The 14,336-nt window shown below is 46.7% G+C and overlaps 1 protein-coding gene across 2 annotated transcripts in view; it reads left to right on the plus strand.

Moving 5' to 3' along the window:
- The window catches only part of KDM5B (lysine demethylase 5B), a 68,954-nt gene that overhangs the window by 44,601 nt on the left and 10,017 nt on the right, over nucleotides 1-14,336 (plus strand). Inside the window, exons 12-22 of one of the 2 annotated variants that reach the window (XM_018060847.1) lie at nucleotides 192-354; nucleotides 3,009-3,128; nucleotides 3,966-4,160; nucleotides 6,756-6,937; nucleotides 7,065-7,189; nucleotides 8,099-8,249; nucleotides 8,367-8,481; nucleotides 8,876-9,231; nucleotides 10,214-10,352; nucleotides 12,545-12,724; nucleotides 13,362-13,520. In XM_018060847.1, the coding sequence (XP_017916336.1) occupies nucleotides 192-354; nucleotides 3,009-3,128; nucleotides 3,966-4,160; nucleotides 6,756-6,937; nucleotides 7,065-7,189; nucleotides 8,099-8,249; nucleotides 8,367-8,481; nucleotides 8,876-9,231; nucleotides 10,214-10,352; nucleotides 12,545-12,724; nucleotides 13,362-13,520 (1,885 nt within the window). The remainder of the gene's footprint in view (nucleotides 1-191; nucleotides 355-3,008; nucleotides 3,129-3,965; nucleotides 4,161-6,755; nucleotides 6,938-7,064; nucleotides 7,190-8,098; nucleotides 8,250-8,366; nucleotides 8,482-8,875; nucleotides 9,232-10,213; nucleotides 10,353-12,544; nucleotides 12,725-13,361; nucleotides 13,521-14,336) is intronic. The other variant, XM_018060848.1, reaches the window with a different exon arrangement.

Below are 14,336 nucleotides of genomic sequence, written 5' to 3' on the forward strand. Positions count from 1 at the left end.
CTATGTTCAGGTCATACTTCCGGTGACACTTGGGGACATTGCTTCAGTTTGAACATTGCCTTACAAAGCAAGAACTTAAAAACAGAAACTGGTGAACCATTTTGTTTGCATGGATATTTGCTGGTTGATTTGTAAGAAGCTGCTGAAATATCATGTGTTTTTTGAGATTGTTCCTGCTTTTACTGCTTTAGGGGTGAGCCAAAGACCTGGTACGGAGTTCCAGGGTATGCCGCCGAGCAGCTGGAGACTGTGATGAAGAAGCTGGCCCCAGAGCTCTTCATCTCCCAGCCCGACCTTCTCCACCAGCTTGTCACCATCATGAACCCCAACACCCTGATGACTCACGAAGTGCCTGTATGTTTGGGTCGATCCTCCTGCCACCCAGGCTTAACTCCCCGCTTCTTTTTCTCCCCATTGCCTGAGACTGTATGCAGTTGATTTGGTTGTGTAGAAATAACTGTGTGGTGTAAGTTCGTACGAAATTGCATTAAGCCAGTGGGACTGGATCCTCAAAACACCGTGAAAAAAGCAGGTCTGGTACAGCTGCTGACCAGCTTGCCGAGCAGCCTCGTTTTGCCACAGTGAGTGCGGGGCCGCCTCCTCCCCTCCCCAGTGTTCAGTGCATAGTGCGCTCCTAGGCTGCGGCCAGCGCCGTCCTGCTTTCCAAACTGTCCCTTAGTTTGTAACTTTAGCTCTTCAAAGCAGCAAAACAGAAACCTCAGAAAATGAGTCTTGCTAGTGTAAGTTAGTTACTGTGTTGCTACCCGCTCCAGTATTCTTGGGCTTCCCTTGTGGCTCAGCTGGTAAAGAATCTGCCTGCAGTGCGGGGACCTGGGTTCGATCCCTGGGTTGGGAGGATCCCCTGGAGAAGGGAAAGGCTACCCCCTCCAGTATTCTGGCCTGGAGAACTCCATGGACTGTCCATGGGGTCACAAAGAGTCGGACATGACTGAGCGACTTTCACTTTCACTATGGAACTGGCTGGGTTCTGTTATAAATTAGATCTAAACTTGGGTGTGTGAATCCTTCATACGCCATTCCTACTTTAGGAAGTATCAAATATGCCTGGCCCTGGTTTTGAATGGTGAACTGAAATGGTGACTTCCTGGTGGATCTTAAACACTATCCCCCCTCCCCCCCCAATTAAGCTTAGTTTAAGAGAAAATTCAAAGAACAACAACAACAAAAATAGAAAATTCATTTCAAGGTCTTGAGCTTGGATTTCAGGGCTCCCACTCTAGACTGAAAGGTGCTGTATGCTTTTTCCTCTGAGGTTTCTGTACAAAGTGACACTTTTGTTCACTGACTTCCTTTCAGTGGAAACTCGGAAGACATTTTGGCAGGCCAGATTGAAATGTATAAAGTTGGAGAATCCAACTTAGTTAGCTCAAGCGAGTGTAAATGATACATTTACAGTGTTAAGAGGAATTCTTGATCTCATGATCTCCATTTCATGCTTTTGGATTCACAAGCTAGTAAGTGGGGCAGATGGAGAGGACTTTTCTTTAAAGGATCTTCGAATATTCATGGGCCAAACCTTAGAAAATAGGGACCAGTAGCCATCAAAACACCACCATCACCTCATTGTTGGCATTTTCCGTATTGATTTCCCACCCCACATTGATGGACCTTTCTGATTTGCTTTGCAAAAAAAAAAAAGCAAAAGTTAGTCACTCAGTCATGTCTGACTCTTTGTGACCCCATGGACTATAGCCCACCAGGCTCCTCTGTCCTTGGAATTCTCCAGGCAAGAATACTGGAGTGGGTTGTCATTTCCTTCTCCAGGGGATCTTCCCGACCCAGGGATCGATCCCAGGTCTCGTGCATTGCAGGCAGACTTGACTGTGAAGGAATTTTAAGCACTGGGATGAGCTGGTAGTTGGCTCTAGAAGAGACCTCCAGCCCAGTCCTTTAATAGCTGAGTAACCCATATGGGGCTAGACTCTGGATCTAGAGAGGCAGATGAATGACACTGTGCATTTTAGGGCCCACAGTCTAAGAGAAAAGACATAGTGTTTACACAGACAATGGAAGGGTGGTGTGGTTTGACAACGGTGTCAACTCTGGAGAACTGGAAAGGGCTCCTGAGGGCGTTTAAGCCCAGGTGTGGGGCCCTGAAGAAGTGTAGTGTGTGTGGCACAGAGTTGGGGAGGGAGGAGGCAGTCCTGGTGACGGGACTGTGTGGTGGTTAGTGGTCCTCACCCCTGCCTGTTGGAGCCCTGAGAGCGTGTTGCAGCACAGGGCTGGGCCTCAGCCAGGGACTGCTCGTCCTCGTGGCCTGCCTGGCTGGCACTGGAGAACTTGCATTCCAACAAGTGGCCAGTTGATGTTGCTCTTGCTCTGGGAAGTGCATTTGGGAGAACTGCTGGTGGAGGCGCGTGTGTGCAGGCACAGTCATGTCCATCTCTGCGACCCCGTGGACTGCAGCCCACCAGGCTCCTCTGTCTATGGGATTTCCCAGGCAGGTTACTGGAGTGGGTTGCCATTTCCTACTCCAGGGGATCTTCCCCACCCAGAGATCGAACGCATCTCTCTCCTGTGTCTCCTGCATTGGCAGGCAGATTTTTTTTTACCACTGTGCCACCTGGGAAGCCCCTGATACTGTTATTACATGATAATTGGTTCAGCATGAGGATTTTGTGCCTAGAACAGTGTGGGTGTCTTTTGGGTGAGAGCAGTTGGAAGAGAGGAATTGGCGGGGGTTAAGTTTGAGGCCCAAATCAGGAAGAGTTCTGTATGGAACGAGATCCTTGAAATAGAGTGGAATTTCTTTACTGGGTGGTAGGAGATCCTCTTTCATTTATGATACTATTTAGAAGGGTGTGTCCTGATCCTGGATATAGCCAGGTTGGAAGTCTGAGTAACCACTCCATCTTGTGGCAGAAACAAGTATCTCTAGGCAATACCCACCACACTTGTTTGCCTGCCCTTTCTGGATCTGATTCTCTGTGTCCAGAGTGTCTTTCATGAGAAATGTCACTGAAAATCTCCAATTTTTGTCTCCTTAGGTTTACCGAACTAATCAGTGTGCTGGGGAGTTTGTGATCACGTTTCCAAGAGCCTACCACAGCGGTTTCAATCAAGGTTTCAATTTTGCTGAGGCCGTTAACTTCTGCACTGTTGATTGGGTGTGTAATTATGACCTAATGAGCCTTTTGACATGTACTGGTTTTCCTGCAGAAGTGGTATAGACTTTCTAGTTGCTTAAACCAGTTGCTGCTGAGATGGCAGGTCCGCCAGTCGAGCACCTTCTAGCAGGAGAAGGCACTAGCCCGCAGTGTGAACTCAGGACCTGGTGAAGAGTCTGTTGAGTTATGTTTTGCTTGAAGCTCATATCTCATTACAAACTAACAACAAACATTTCCAGTCTGAAGACTGTACATTGACTTAAATTTTCCAAACACAGTAATTTTTAATGATACTTGATTTTAAATGGTTGTAAATTGTATTTTTATATTAGTATTAATACTTTTCATTTACTTAAAAAGAGCTGTCTAGTTTTAAGTGGGTGTGGTGTTAAAGCTAATAAATTATAACCTTGTTTCAGTGCTTTTTAATGAAAACAGTACTACTTCCTACACCTCTAATTATTTTCTGTACAGTAATAATAGTTTTTGGAGCATTTTTGTTCCCTGAAGTAGGTTAACCACACCAATTTCACACAGTTGCTTCAGGAAATGTGAAGATTCATATTTCTGATTAAATTAGACATTGTTGTAGACAGTAATGCCTCAGTAATACTTTGGGTTTTAAAACCCTGTTACAGTTAAGGTACCTAATAGCCAGATCTTTGAGATGCAAAGATTTTAAAAGGTCCGAGGCTTCTTTGAGTCTAGTTGTAGGGTTGATGTATAATACGGGTGATAACCCGAGATGTGATATTTGTTCGTTTGGTAATACAGGGGTCTTTGGAGACAGGCAGGTGTCCCCTTCCGCACGTCACGTGTCTTCCCCTTTTGGCGCAGCTGCCCTTAGGCCGACAGTGCGTGGAGCATTACCGCCTGCTCCACCGCTACTGCGTGTTCTCCCACGACGAGATGATCTGCAAGATGGCTTCCAAGGCGGATGTCCTAGACGTCGTCGTGGCCTCAACTGTTCAGAAAGACATGGCCATCATGATTGAGGACGAGAAGGTGCTCAGGGAAACTGTCCGCAAGTTGGTAAGGTTTCTGAAACTCCCATCTGAATGTCACTGGGGGTCACTCAGTACAGTCCTCACACTCAGGACCGTTCTGACGGGTGCGTGGTACTGCTTCACCGTGCTCGAATCTCCATCTCTCCAGCGGCCGATGGTGCAGGCGCTGTGTCCCGCTCGCTGCCCGTGCCCGTGCCCCTTCGGTGCAGCGTCTGCTCGCTCTGTCTTGCTGCGCCCCTTTCTACAGGCTTGTTGAGACACTCCTCTTTATTCTGACCAGCTAAGCGTCCGCAAGTATTTCCTTGCAGTTACTGGTTTGTCTTCCCACTTTCTTAGCGGGGTCTTCCAGAGAGCAGAAGCTTTTCCTTTTGATGAAATTCAGTTTCCCATATTTTGTTGTTGTTGCGTGATTTTAATGAGTCTTTTTTGGTGTGTCCTTCCTAAGAAATTGTCCCCTAACCTGAGTCACAAGCGTCTCCTAGTGTGCAGACATCTAGAATTGCTAGTTTTAGGTTTTACATTTGAGTCTTTAATCCTCTTAAGTAGTTTTTGTTCACGACAAGTTGTGGTTGAGGTCATTGTTTTTGCATATGACTGTCTTAAGTGTTCCGGCACCGTTTCTTGAAGATGCCCGGCTCTTTTCCCATCGGCTGTCCTGGCACCTTGGTTGAGAATCGATGCGTGTGAGCCGCTCCTGTACTCTGTTCTGGTCTGTTAGCTTGTGCCTTTATCCTCTTGCTGATGCCTTAAGGTCTTGATTAGTGTAACTTTCTAATAAGTCTTGAAGTAATTTGAATCCTCCAACTTTTGCTCCTTTTAAAAATTGTTTTGCCTGTTTCAGCCCCTTTGCTTTTCCATATAAAGTGTAGAGAATCAGCCTACTGATTCTACCAGAATGCCTGTTGGCATTTAGATTGGATCTGCATTAAATTCATGGATAGTTTGGGGGAGAATTGATCTTGTAACAACACTGAGTCTTCTAATCCGTGGACATAGTATATCCCCTCGTTTATTTAGGTCTCCTTTTCCTGGCTATGCTAGAAAGGCTGGGCATTTGGGATCGTATTTTCCTAACCAGGAATCATCCCTGTGCCCCTTGCAGTGAAAGTGGGGAGTCTTGTCCACTGGACCACCAGGGAAGGTCCCCACTGAGGTCTTCTTGGTTTCTTTCATTCCATGTTTTGTGGATTACCGTACACGGGTTTTACATGCATTTTCTTGGGTCTGTAATTAGGTACTTCTTGTTTTTGGCACTATTATAAATAATACTTCAGAGTTTTTCACAGTTTTTTATTGCTGGTATTTTAAAATACAAATTGACTTTCAAATGCTCTATCCTGACTGCTTCCCGAACTTAATAGTTCTTACAGCTTTTTTGTAGATTCTTTGGAGACAGTCGTCTCCTCAAATAGTCGTATGGATTTATTTTTCAGTGTGCCTCTTCAGCATGTTGGCTCCCTGGAGCCCACTGTGGATCAACAACCGCTTGCTCACCTTCCCCTGATACTGTACCATTCTGGAAACAGTGCCCAGAGGGTTTAAGTGTCTTACCAAGGTCTTCCATCAATAGTGGTAGCTTGTTTTTGCAACTTGGAGAACTCATAATTTTTTTTCCAGATGTGGAAAATTTACAAATTAAAACTGAGTGGACTAATATGATTTATTCTCAACCAAAATTCATAGAGTTGATCCTTAATCTTACTTTAGAAAAAAATTTTAAGACATCTCCTTAACAAAGTCCTTTTTAAGAATCAATTTCAGGTTAGAACCAAAATTCATTTATTAGGTTTTTCCTAACTTCTGATGAGCAGGATGTGAAATACTCCAGAGGCTGAAATACAGAATGAAAGAGTAAAACAAAGGAGCTGGCTGGTTTATAAATATGAGTTGGCCAGACTCTGCATTCTCAGGTTTAGGTTGGAGACAGTTCCAGGTAAGGAGAAAAAGTGGTACAAGTTCAATTTTTCCAGAACGAAAGATACATCCTAGACGGGCTTGTCGTCAGGTGGTGCACATCACAGTAGGGACGTACTGGCTCGAGAGCTCATCTTTCTTGACGCTTGGTTACGAGATGCTTCGTTCTGCCTTCAGTCTCTGCGTCACGGATTGGCGAGCCTTTTCCAGGAGCCAAGCAGGCCACTCAATAGCTTCCCATCTGCAGTTCCTGCATGATAGTCTTCTCTGCTTGCCCTATCTTCTTTCCTTTTATTTATATTTGTTATTTGTATGGATTCTCTGAAGTCCTATATAGCATTTCCTCTGCAGTAGAATGTATTTACATTTCTTTGCTCTTATATATACCCCAAAATTTGGGCAAGGCCAATTTTGAGTAGAAGCAGCAGCTAATCTCAGTAGTTTTATAAGCCTGTGAATAGCTGTTCTCATATTCGGATCAATATAGCCAAACATAAGGGCCTACCTTGTCCAGAAGAGATTGTTCCAGACGAGTGAAACAGGTTAACTTGCCCACATTTACTGGGTCCACACATTTTTAATCATGCAGTCTCTGTTTTGGTAAGGTTCTCTCTGGTTTTTTTAAAGCTCAACTATTGCGTGTTTTTCTTGGGAGCTAGTGGGTGGTATTATCCTTTGGCGATCTCTAAAGTACACTTTATTTTAGGGAGTAATTGATTCAGAAAGAATGGATTTTGAACTGTTGCCAGATGATGAGCGTCAGTGTGTGAAATGCAAAACCACATGCTTCATGTCTGCCATCTCCTGCTGCTGTAGACCTGGCCTGCTTGTTTGCCTGCATCACGTAAAGGAATTATGTTCCTGTCCTCCTTATAAATATAAACTGAGGTGAGTAGGAGGAATGACTTTTCTCCCTGTGGAAAGCACTGGATGTTTAATCTAGGCTTTGTGATGTTGGCATCTCATTACCTTCAGGCCCATGTATCTCAAAGCCAGCCTGCTCTCCTGTTTCCAGGTACAGATACACTCTGGATGACCTCTACCCCATGATGAACGCGCTGAAGCTTCGCGCAGAATCTTACAACGAGTGGGCCCTGAATGTGAATGAAGCTTTGGAGGCTAAGATTAATAAGAAGAAAAGTATGTGGTATATAGAGAGTGTGATTTGGTGATTGACAAATTGGGGCTGATTGTAATACAGTCAGCAAACAGTCATCGGCAAACATTGCTTGCAGCAGCGTGGTTGGGCTCATCTGTCCGCCAGGCTTAGAGCTTTAGTACAGGTTTTAAGCCAAGAGTGAATGAGGCAAATGTCCAACATCAAAGGGAAGTCTTAGTGTAAGAGTTCTGAAAGATTGCATTCTTAGCAGAGGCAGCATTATTACAAACCACAGTAGCTCTTACATGCCTCTGTCTCAGAAACAAAAGTATTTCACATTTTATATGGACCCTTAGAAAAAGTTTTTGTTTTGCTTTTTTTTTCCAACTAGCGTTCATGACCCAAACAGTATATCCTAAAGAGTCAGTGAGGAGTTTATTACTTTTTAGCTCTAGTCAAAGTCTCTGTCCTCATTATTACCTTTGAAAGTCACTGCTTCCCTTCGCATTTCTTCTCTCAAAGTGGTTTCATTTGCTTTCCTTTTTGGAGCTCAGCAGGGGACTCTGCCCTCTCCTGTTCCAGGGCACGTGCAAGGTCAGTCTATAAGCCGCTGGTTCCCTGCCAGCTGCAGTTAGATAGATGCAGGAGGAAAGTGTGGCCCCGGCCGCAGGAGGACCTGCATGTGCGCTCTCCTGGCGTTCTGTCCTGCTCTATCAGGCGCTCCATAAACTTGTCCAATTAAAGGGCAGCTCATAAAGCCCTCCACTCTCAGGGCACCACCCACCGGCCCCCCGAACCCCGCCAAAAAAAATCAACAAATTTACTAGAGGGAGAGCATTGCAAATATCCATAGATAAGAGCTGATAAAATCAAACCTCATCTTCTGTACCAGACTTCATACCAGAAGTTCATATATATTGATCACAGAAAAGGTGATCTTTTGTTTCTAGGCCTTGTCAACTTTAAGGCTTTGATTGAAGAATCTGAGATGAAGAAATTTCCAGACAATGATCTTCTACGTCACCTCCGCTTAGTCACGCAGGACGCGGAGAAATGCGCCTCTGTCGCCCAGCAGCTGCTTAATGGCAAGAGGCAGACGAGGTAGGCTCTGTGCACACCCGCTTTGGGTGTGGACTCTTGGGGAGTCTGCTGTGGCTGGAGTCTGGGGTGCTAGTACTTGTGTCCTCATGCAGCCTTCTTGGGCCTTTGTCTCTCTAGATACCGGTCTGGTGGAGGGAAATCCCACAATCAGCTGACCGTGAATGAGCTCCGGCAGTTTGTGACCCAGCTGCATGCTCTCCCCTGTGTCCTCAGTCAGACACCGCTGCTGAAGGTGCCCGGATGGGGGCTGCCCCCCTCCTATATGTGGTCATCCTGTATTTTGTAAATAAGCTCAGTTGACATGATGAAGTCCTGTTCTTGAGTGGTTACTTTGTACATCTATTTGCAAATGTGTTTAACAGCAGCTTGAGTGGTACATGTTCATAAAGAGGTTGTGACAGGCCTGCAGTGGAGAGACAGTTGGAAATTCTCACCTTGGCAGGGACCGCCGGCTGCTCGTCGCCGCTGCCGTGCGTTTGGCCGATGCGCTGTCATGTTGATGTGTGTTGTTGTTGGGGTCGAGTGAGATGCAGAGGGTCATGTTGAATATGCATTGAAGACTGTACGTTTGCAAGAAGCCTGTTGCTGAAATTAGTGTTTTGATGCAACAACCTGTGTTTTTTTAGGATCTCTTGAATCGTGTGGAAGATTTCCAACAGCATAGCCAGAAACTGCTCTCTGAGGAGATGCCCAGCGCTGCTGAGCTGCAGGACTTGCTGGATGTCAGCTTTGACTTTGATGTTGAGCTTCCCCAGCTTGCTGAGATGCGTGTCCGGCTGGAGCAGGCCCATTGGCTGGAGGAGGTGCAGCAGGCATGCCAGGACCCTAGCTCCCTCACCTTAGACGATATGAGACGTCTCATAGACCTGGGGGTGGGCCTGGCCCCGTATTCAGCCGTGGAGAAGGCTATGGCGCGGCTTCAGGAACTGCTCACAGTGTCAGAGCACTGGGATGACAAAGCCAGGAGTCTCCTCAAGGCCAGGTAACTGAGCGCGGCCACGCCTCCCCTGGGGAGGGCTCGTGCTTGGTCCACGCTGGGCAGGGCACAGGCTTAGAATGAGACCCAGGTGCAGCAGCTGAGCTGTGCGTGTGGAAGTTTAGGTGAGATGTTTGCAACTGCTTTGGAACTCGGTCAAAAGAAGATTAATGTTTTTTTCTTGATTTACTGATTGTGAAATGAATGGTTCAAATGGACACTCATTTTCTAAAAGTGGTTTAATGAAATTTGCCTGGATTTCAATGGGAACATCTTTGAGGGAAGAAAACATTTACAAATAAGTGGAACTGTTTAAACCCAGAATTAATGAAAGAGATCCCAAGGAGTCGTAAAGAGAAGCATCTGAGCCCCGCGCTGCGTAGGGCCCTTAAAGCGGCGGCCGCGCTGTAGTTCCCAGCATTCATGCTGTTGCCTCATGACCTTGTCTGTCCTTGAGGACGTGTTGGGCTCGGGCTGACCATCTGAGGGGAGAAGATGGTTCCTCCTCGTCTTGCTTTCTGTCTAACAGATCTTTACTGTTGCAGCTGACAGCATAAAGTACAAGGGATAGCTATTTTCTGGACGTTGCTGTTTAATCCTGAAATAGTGGTCATCGATCAGAGGACACAGAAGTTTTGGGCTTTGTGCTTTGGTGTGGTGATGTCCTGGAGATTCTTACTTATCTTAGTGGAGCTGTATGAGTCTTGATAGCGTTTCTAGTTTAACATGGAGGAAATTACCCCTAAGCTACCTTTTGCAAACAGAAGTTTATGGTTATTCCATTGTCAAATCAGAACTAAGTAGAACTGAGTTATTTGCCTTAGTCTTATGTAGATAATTTGATATCTTGTAGTCACTTGCCATTTCAAAAAGTTTATTTGCAACTGTGAATTTCCTTTGAAGTGGTTTCTCTAACTTCTCTGATAAGTAAGCCACGAGAAGTGCGAGCGGTCGCGCGGAGGCTGACGACAGTGTTTCTGCTCTCCAGGCCTCGGCATTCACTGAGCAGCCTCGCCGCCGTGGTGAAGGAGATCGAGGAGATCCCCGCACACCTGCCCAACGGCGCGGCGCTGAAAGACTCTGTGCAGAGAGCCAGAGACTGGCTGCAGGAAGCGGAGGCCCTACAGGTAGGTTCCCAGAGTCCCGCGTATGCCCGCGCCTCTCTGAAGAGCAGGGATGGAAGGCTGGGGGAGGGATGTGCGCTGGGCTTCGCGGCACGGGGCCTGTGTTTGGGCCGGCCACGCGATTGATTCTCTTCTACCCCATGTAGATGCCCTTGCCCACCCCACCTGCTGTGCTCACCAGTTGGCTTAATATGTAAGACTTAGATAATTTCACTAACCTTTCCTGGGAGCTTGGGAGCCTCCCATAACAACAGTCTCAAGCACTTGATTGGGGTTGAAGAGAAAGGGCTAAAAATGAAGTTGTGGGAGAAATGCAGTTGCTAATCTTTGACCGTTATGGCTGTCTCTCGCTGGCTTGCCAATTGCTTGGAGTTTAGATAATGAAGAGTAGGCGATTGAGTGAGTAGTGATATGTGATTCCATGGCCAAACTGGATAGTGAGGTCCAGGACTTTTACCGCACAGGTAGTGGCTTAAAAGTGCTTCTCTGTCCCTGCAGAGGAAGTGAGGCTTAGCATATTCTGGAGTAACTCTCCAGAGAATCAGCACAAAGTATCTGTGGCTCTGTGCTAGATGGTGTACTTACTGAGCCTTTACCTATAAGTTAAAATAGAAAATTAAATGCGTGTGTAGCATCATTAAGGTATAGACAGAATATACCTTCACAATGTCCCTTAACCTGGTGTGCTGCAGTCCATGGGGTCACAGAGAGTCAGGCAGGGCTGGGGGACTGAGCAGCGATGATAAAGACGAGACACACTCTCTGTTTTCCTCTGTTTCCAGTTGGGGGACTTCATGTGAAAAGGGGTTGCTGGGGGTGTTTTCCTTTTTCTCTCTCATCATCATAAAACAGCAGGTCTTATGGTCCTATTGAGAAAAAAAGGCCTTTGAATCACTTAATGGGCTAGGTTTAAAAATTTAATTTGTATTGTACTTGAGTCTCAAGTTCTGTTTTGTTGAAGCCGTCAGACTCTAGGAACAAAATACCTGGTTTTCTGAATATCTGCATAACTTAAGTTCTGCTAATAGACCAATTGTTAAATGAGAAGTGCCAAGTAGGACAGCTTAGCCAGGTGTTTTCAGTGAAGCCTGTGGACGCCTATTCTGATTAGCAGGGAAGAGAAGACACGTCGTTTGATAAGTAGCACATGAGGAGCGGCTCCGGGCAGTCAGGAAAGAGCGCGGGAAGTGTTGGCGGTGCGCACGCTCCCCGGCGAGGTCGCTGGGGCGCACTCCTGTCTGTCATTGCTGGAACCATCGTGATTGTAGCCTTGGGCCTTGCTTCCACTCATGGTTGCTAGCCGCCAGAAAGTGAGGTGGTGGCAGTGGTCAGGAGAGGTGAGCATATGAAATCAGAGGAGAGGACATGTTTCTAGGTGGGCTTGGTTCCCTTCACATGTTTTCATGTATGTGCTTCTTAGTTCTGTGTCTGCAACAAAATCTGTCGATACGGACAAAAAGCAAGTTTTGCTCCATTCCTGAAATAATAGCTTGGCCTTGAATCATGTATGTAAGGACTAGCAGAGAAATGTGTTCGGTGGACTCCTCGTTCTACAGTGCCGCCCAGCTGTCTATTTACACGCAGGGAGTGCTCTGCATGCTTCAGAGTGTGGTCCTAGAACAGCCCCAGCAGCCCCTGGGAAGTTTTAGGAATACAAATTCACATGGACCCTTCCCTAATGAACTGAATCAGAAATCTGGGGATGGGGCCCAGGAAGTTTTTAAAACAGGCTTCCCAGATGGTTCTTAATAATAAACTTTGAGAGCCAGTGTTCTTTCTCAGCTCATGTTAGTTTTCCTGGATAATCTATTAACTCATTGTCGGTGGACGGAGTGAAAGACTGTTTTTCCGCTTTGTTCTCTCAGTCAGTGCGGAAGTCCTTTGAGTTGTTACAGGTTTGCATTTCTGTTGGATTTTCTTCAAACCCACCAAAATGGCAGATGCCCTGAGAAAGGGCGTAAGCGTCTGAGCGAAGGGATGGCAGCGCATGCCAGTCCTCAGTTGTGTCTGTGGCTCCAGCACGAGCCAGGCTCTTGCCTGGTGACCAAGTGGGATCCCCCAGGGGCCTTACCGTCACCACCACCAGCTAGCCGGCAGGTTCGGCCGGCATCACTCGTGAGTTTAGTGTGTTGAGATCATGGGGGGTTACTGTGTGCACGTCCACAGAAGTGTTCTTTTTCCTTTGACTTAACCAGGCTGGAGGGCGTGTGCCCGTGTTGGACGCGCTGGTGGAGCTTGTCACTCGAGGCCGGTGTATCCCGGTGCATCTACCCTCGCTGCCGAGACTGGAGTCCCTAGTAGCTGAGGTTCACGTTTGGAAAGAATGTGCTGCTAATACATTCCTGACGAAGAACTCGTCCTATTCTCTCCTTGAGGTAAGTTTGCACTCAGACCGCCTTGGGGCCTTGCGGCCGCTCACCTGGTAAACACACAGCCCCTTCGTTATGGAGGGGCAGCACTGACTGATGTGTGCTCTAGCAGTTATTTTCTGCGGGGAGCCAGGGAGAGTCTCCTGAATTCCGCTGGAAACTTAGGAGAGTCTTTGAATGTTTTCTGCGTATGTTTGGGGACAGCATTCACTAAGGAAGAAATACCCCTCTCTGAAGCCCCTTGGTCTGTTAGGATTGAACATTTACCCTTGGCTATGCTTCACCACTTGGATTTGCCAAGCGTGAGAAAAGATCCCCACCTCTCAACATGCTTACAGTTAACACTCGTTTCCTTAAGCTGATTCTGCTCACAAGTTATGACTGGAATCATTGCATTTTACTTTTCTTCTTTTTACTTACTGTTTGATTGAATCTGAATCAAAAGTCTGTCTTTTTGTGAGTTTTCCTTCATCCTTGCTTCCTTCCTTTGTAGAGTAGGATTTCTGGGATCAGGGTTGGATATTATGCAGAAAATATAAAGAAATCCCCGTCCCCCCCGCTGCTTCGGCTTTTACTTGGGAACTTGGTGATGCTCTGTGGTGAACCAGACAAACCACAGCGGCTGTGCTTTGTTCCACATCAGGTGCTGTGTCCTCGATGTGACGTTGGCCTTTTGGGATTAAAGAGGAAGCAGAGAAAGTTAAAGGATCCCTTGCCGAGTGGCAAGAAGAAGAGTCCCCGTGTAGAGAGTCTGAGCGACCTGGAGAGAACGCTGATGGAAAGCAGAGAGACTGCTTCAGCTGTGCGTGCTGGCGCTCCTCCTCTTTTCTCGGGGGGAGGGCCGTTTCTAGCTCTTGCTTCTTTACTGGGTATATTGGGAAGGCAAGTAGGAGAATAACCTCCAGAGTACTCTGTTACCAAAGCAACTTTAGGAAAGCTGTCATTTGTAAAAGTTTATAATGGAAGGTGCCTGCGAGGCCTGCCAGACTCAAACACTTCCCAAGCCTGTAGCTTGGTCCAGGGCTAACAGGTGACCTGCGATGCCAGCTTACTGTTAAGTTTACAACAGGCCATACACTGGAAAGGGTACTGGGTACTCCTGAGTCTGATCCCCTCTTAGCGTGAGCACTGTGGATCCAAAGGTAGAGTCATCTTCAAGAAGATGGAGCAGTATCAGGCCAGTGTTTGGTGAGCACAGTATTGGATGGAAAGAAGAGAGCTATGGACCTGGATGCTTTAGAAACTTGCCAGGCGGTTGTGACTGGCCTGTAGCATTAGTCTCAGGTGTGCCTAGAGTGACCCAGGATATGTGTATTACCCAGTGGTCCCTGTATGAGTCTAGTCAGTAGCCATCACCACACAGGTTTGTTTTTTTTCTCTTGTGATGAGAACTTTTAACATCTACTCTCTTAGCAACTTTCAAAACTATAACATAGTATTAATGACTATCTGGAGTAGGGAATGGCAACACGCTGCAGTATTCTTGCGGAAAATTCCATGGGTAGAGGAGCCTGGCCAGCTGTAATCCATGGCGTTGCAAAGATCTGGACACAACTGACATATTCCCCGGAGAAGAGAGCACAGTTTCTTTCTGTATCAGTGACCTCAGTCACCGTGC

The sequence above is a fragment of the Capra hircus genome, chromosome 16 (assembly GCF_001704415.2).
Source record: "Capra hircus breed San Clemente chromosome 16, ASM170441v1, whole genome shotgun sequence".
In the NCBI taxonomy this organism is placed as follows: domain Eukaryota; kingdom Metazoa; phylum Chordata; class Mammalia; order Artiodactyla; family Bovidae; genus Capra; species Capra hircus.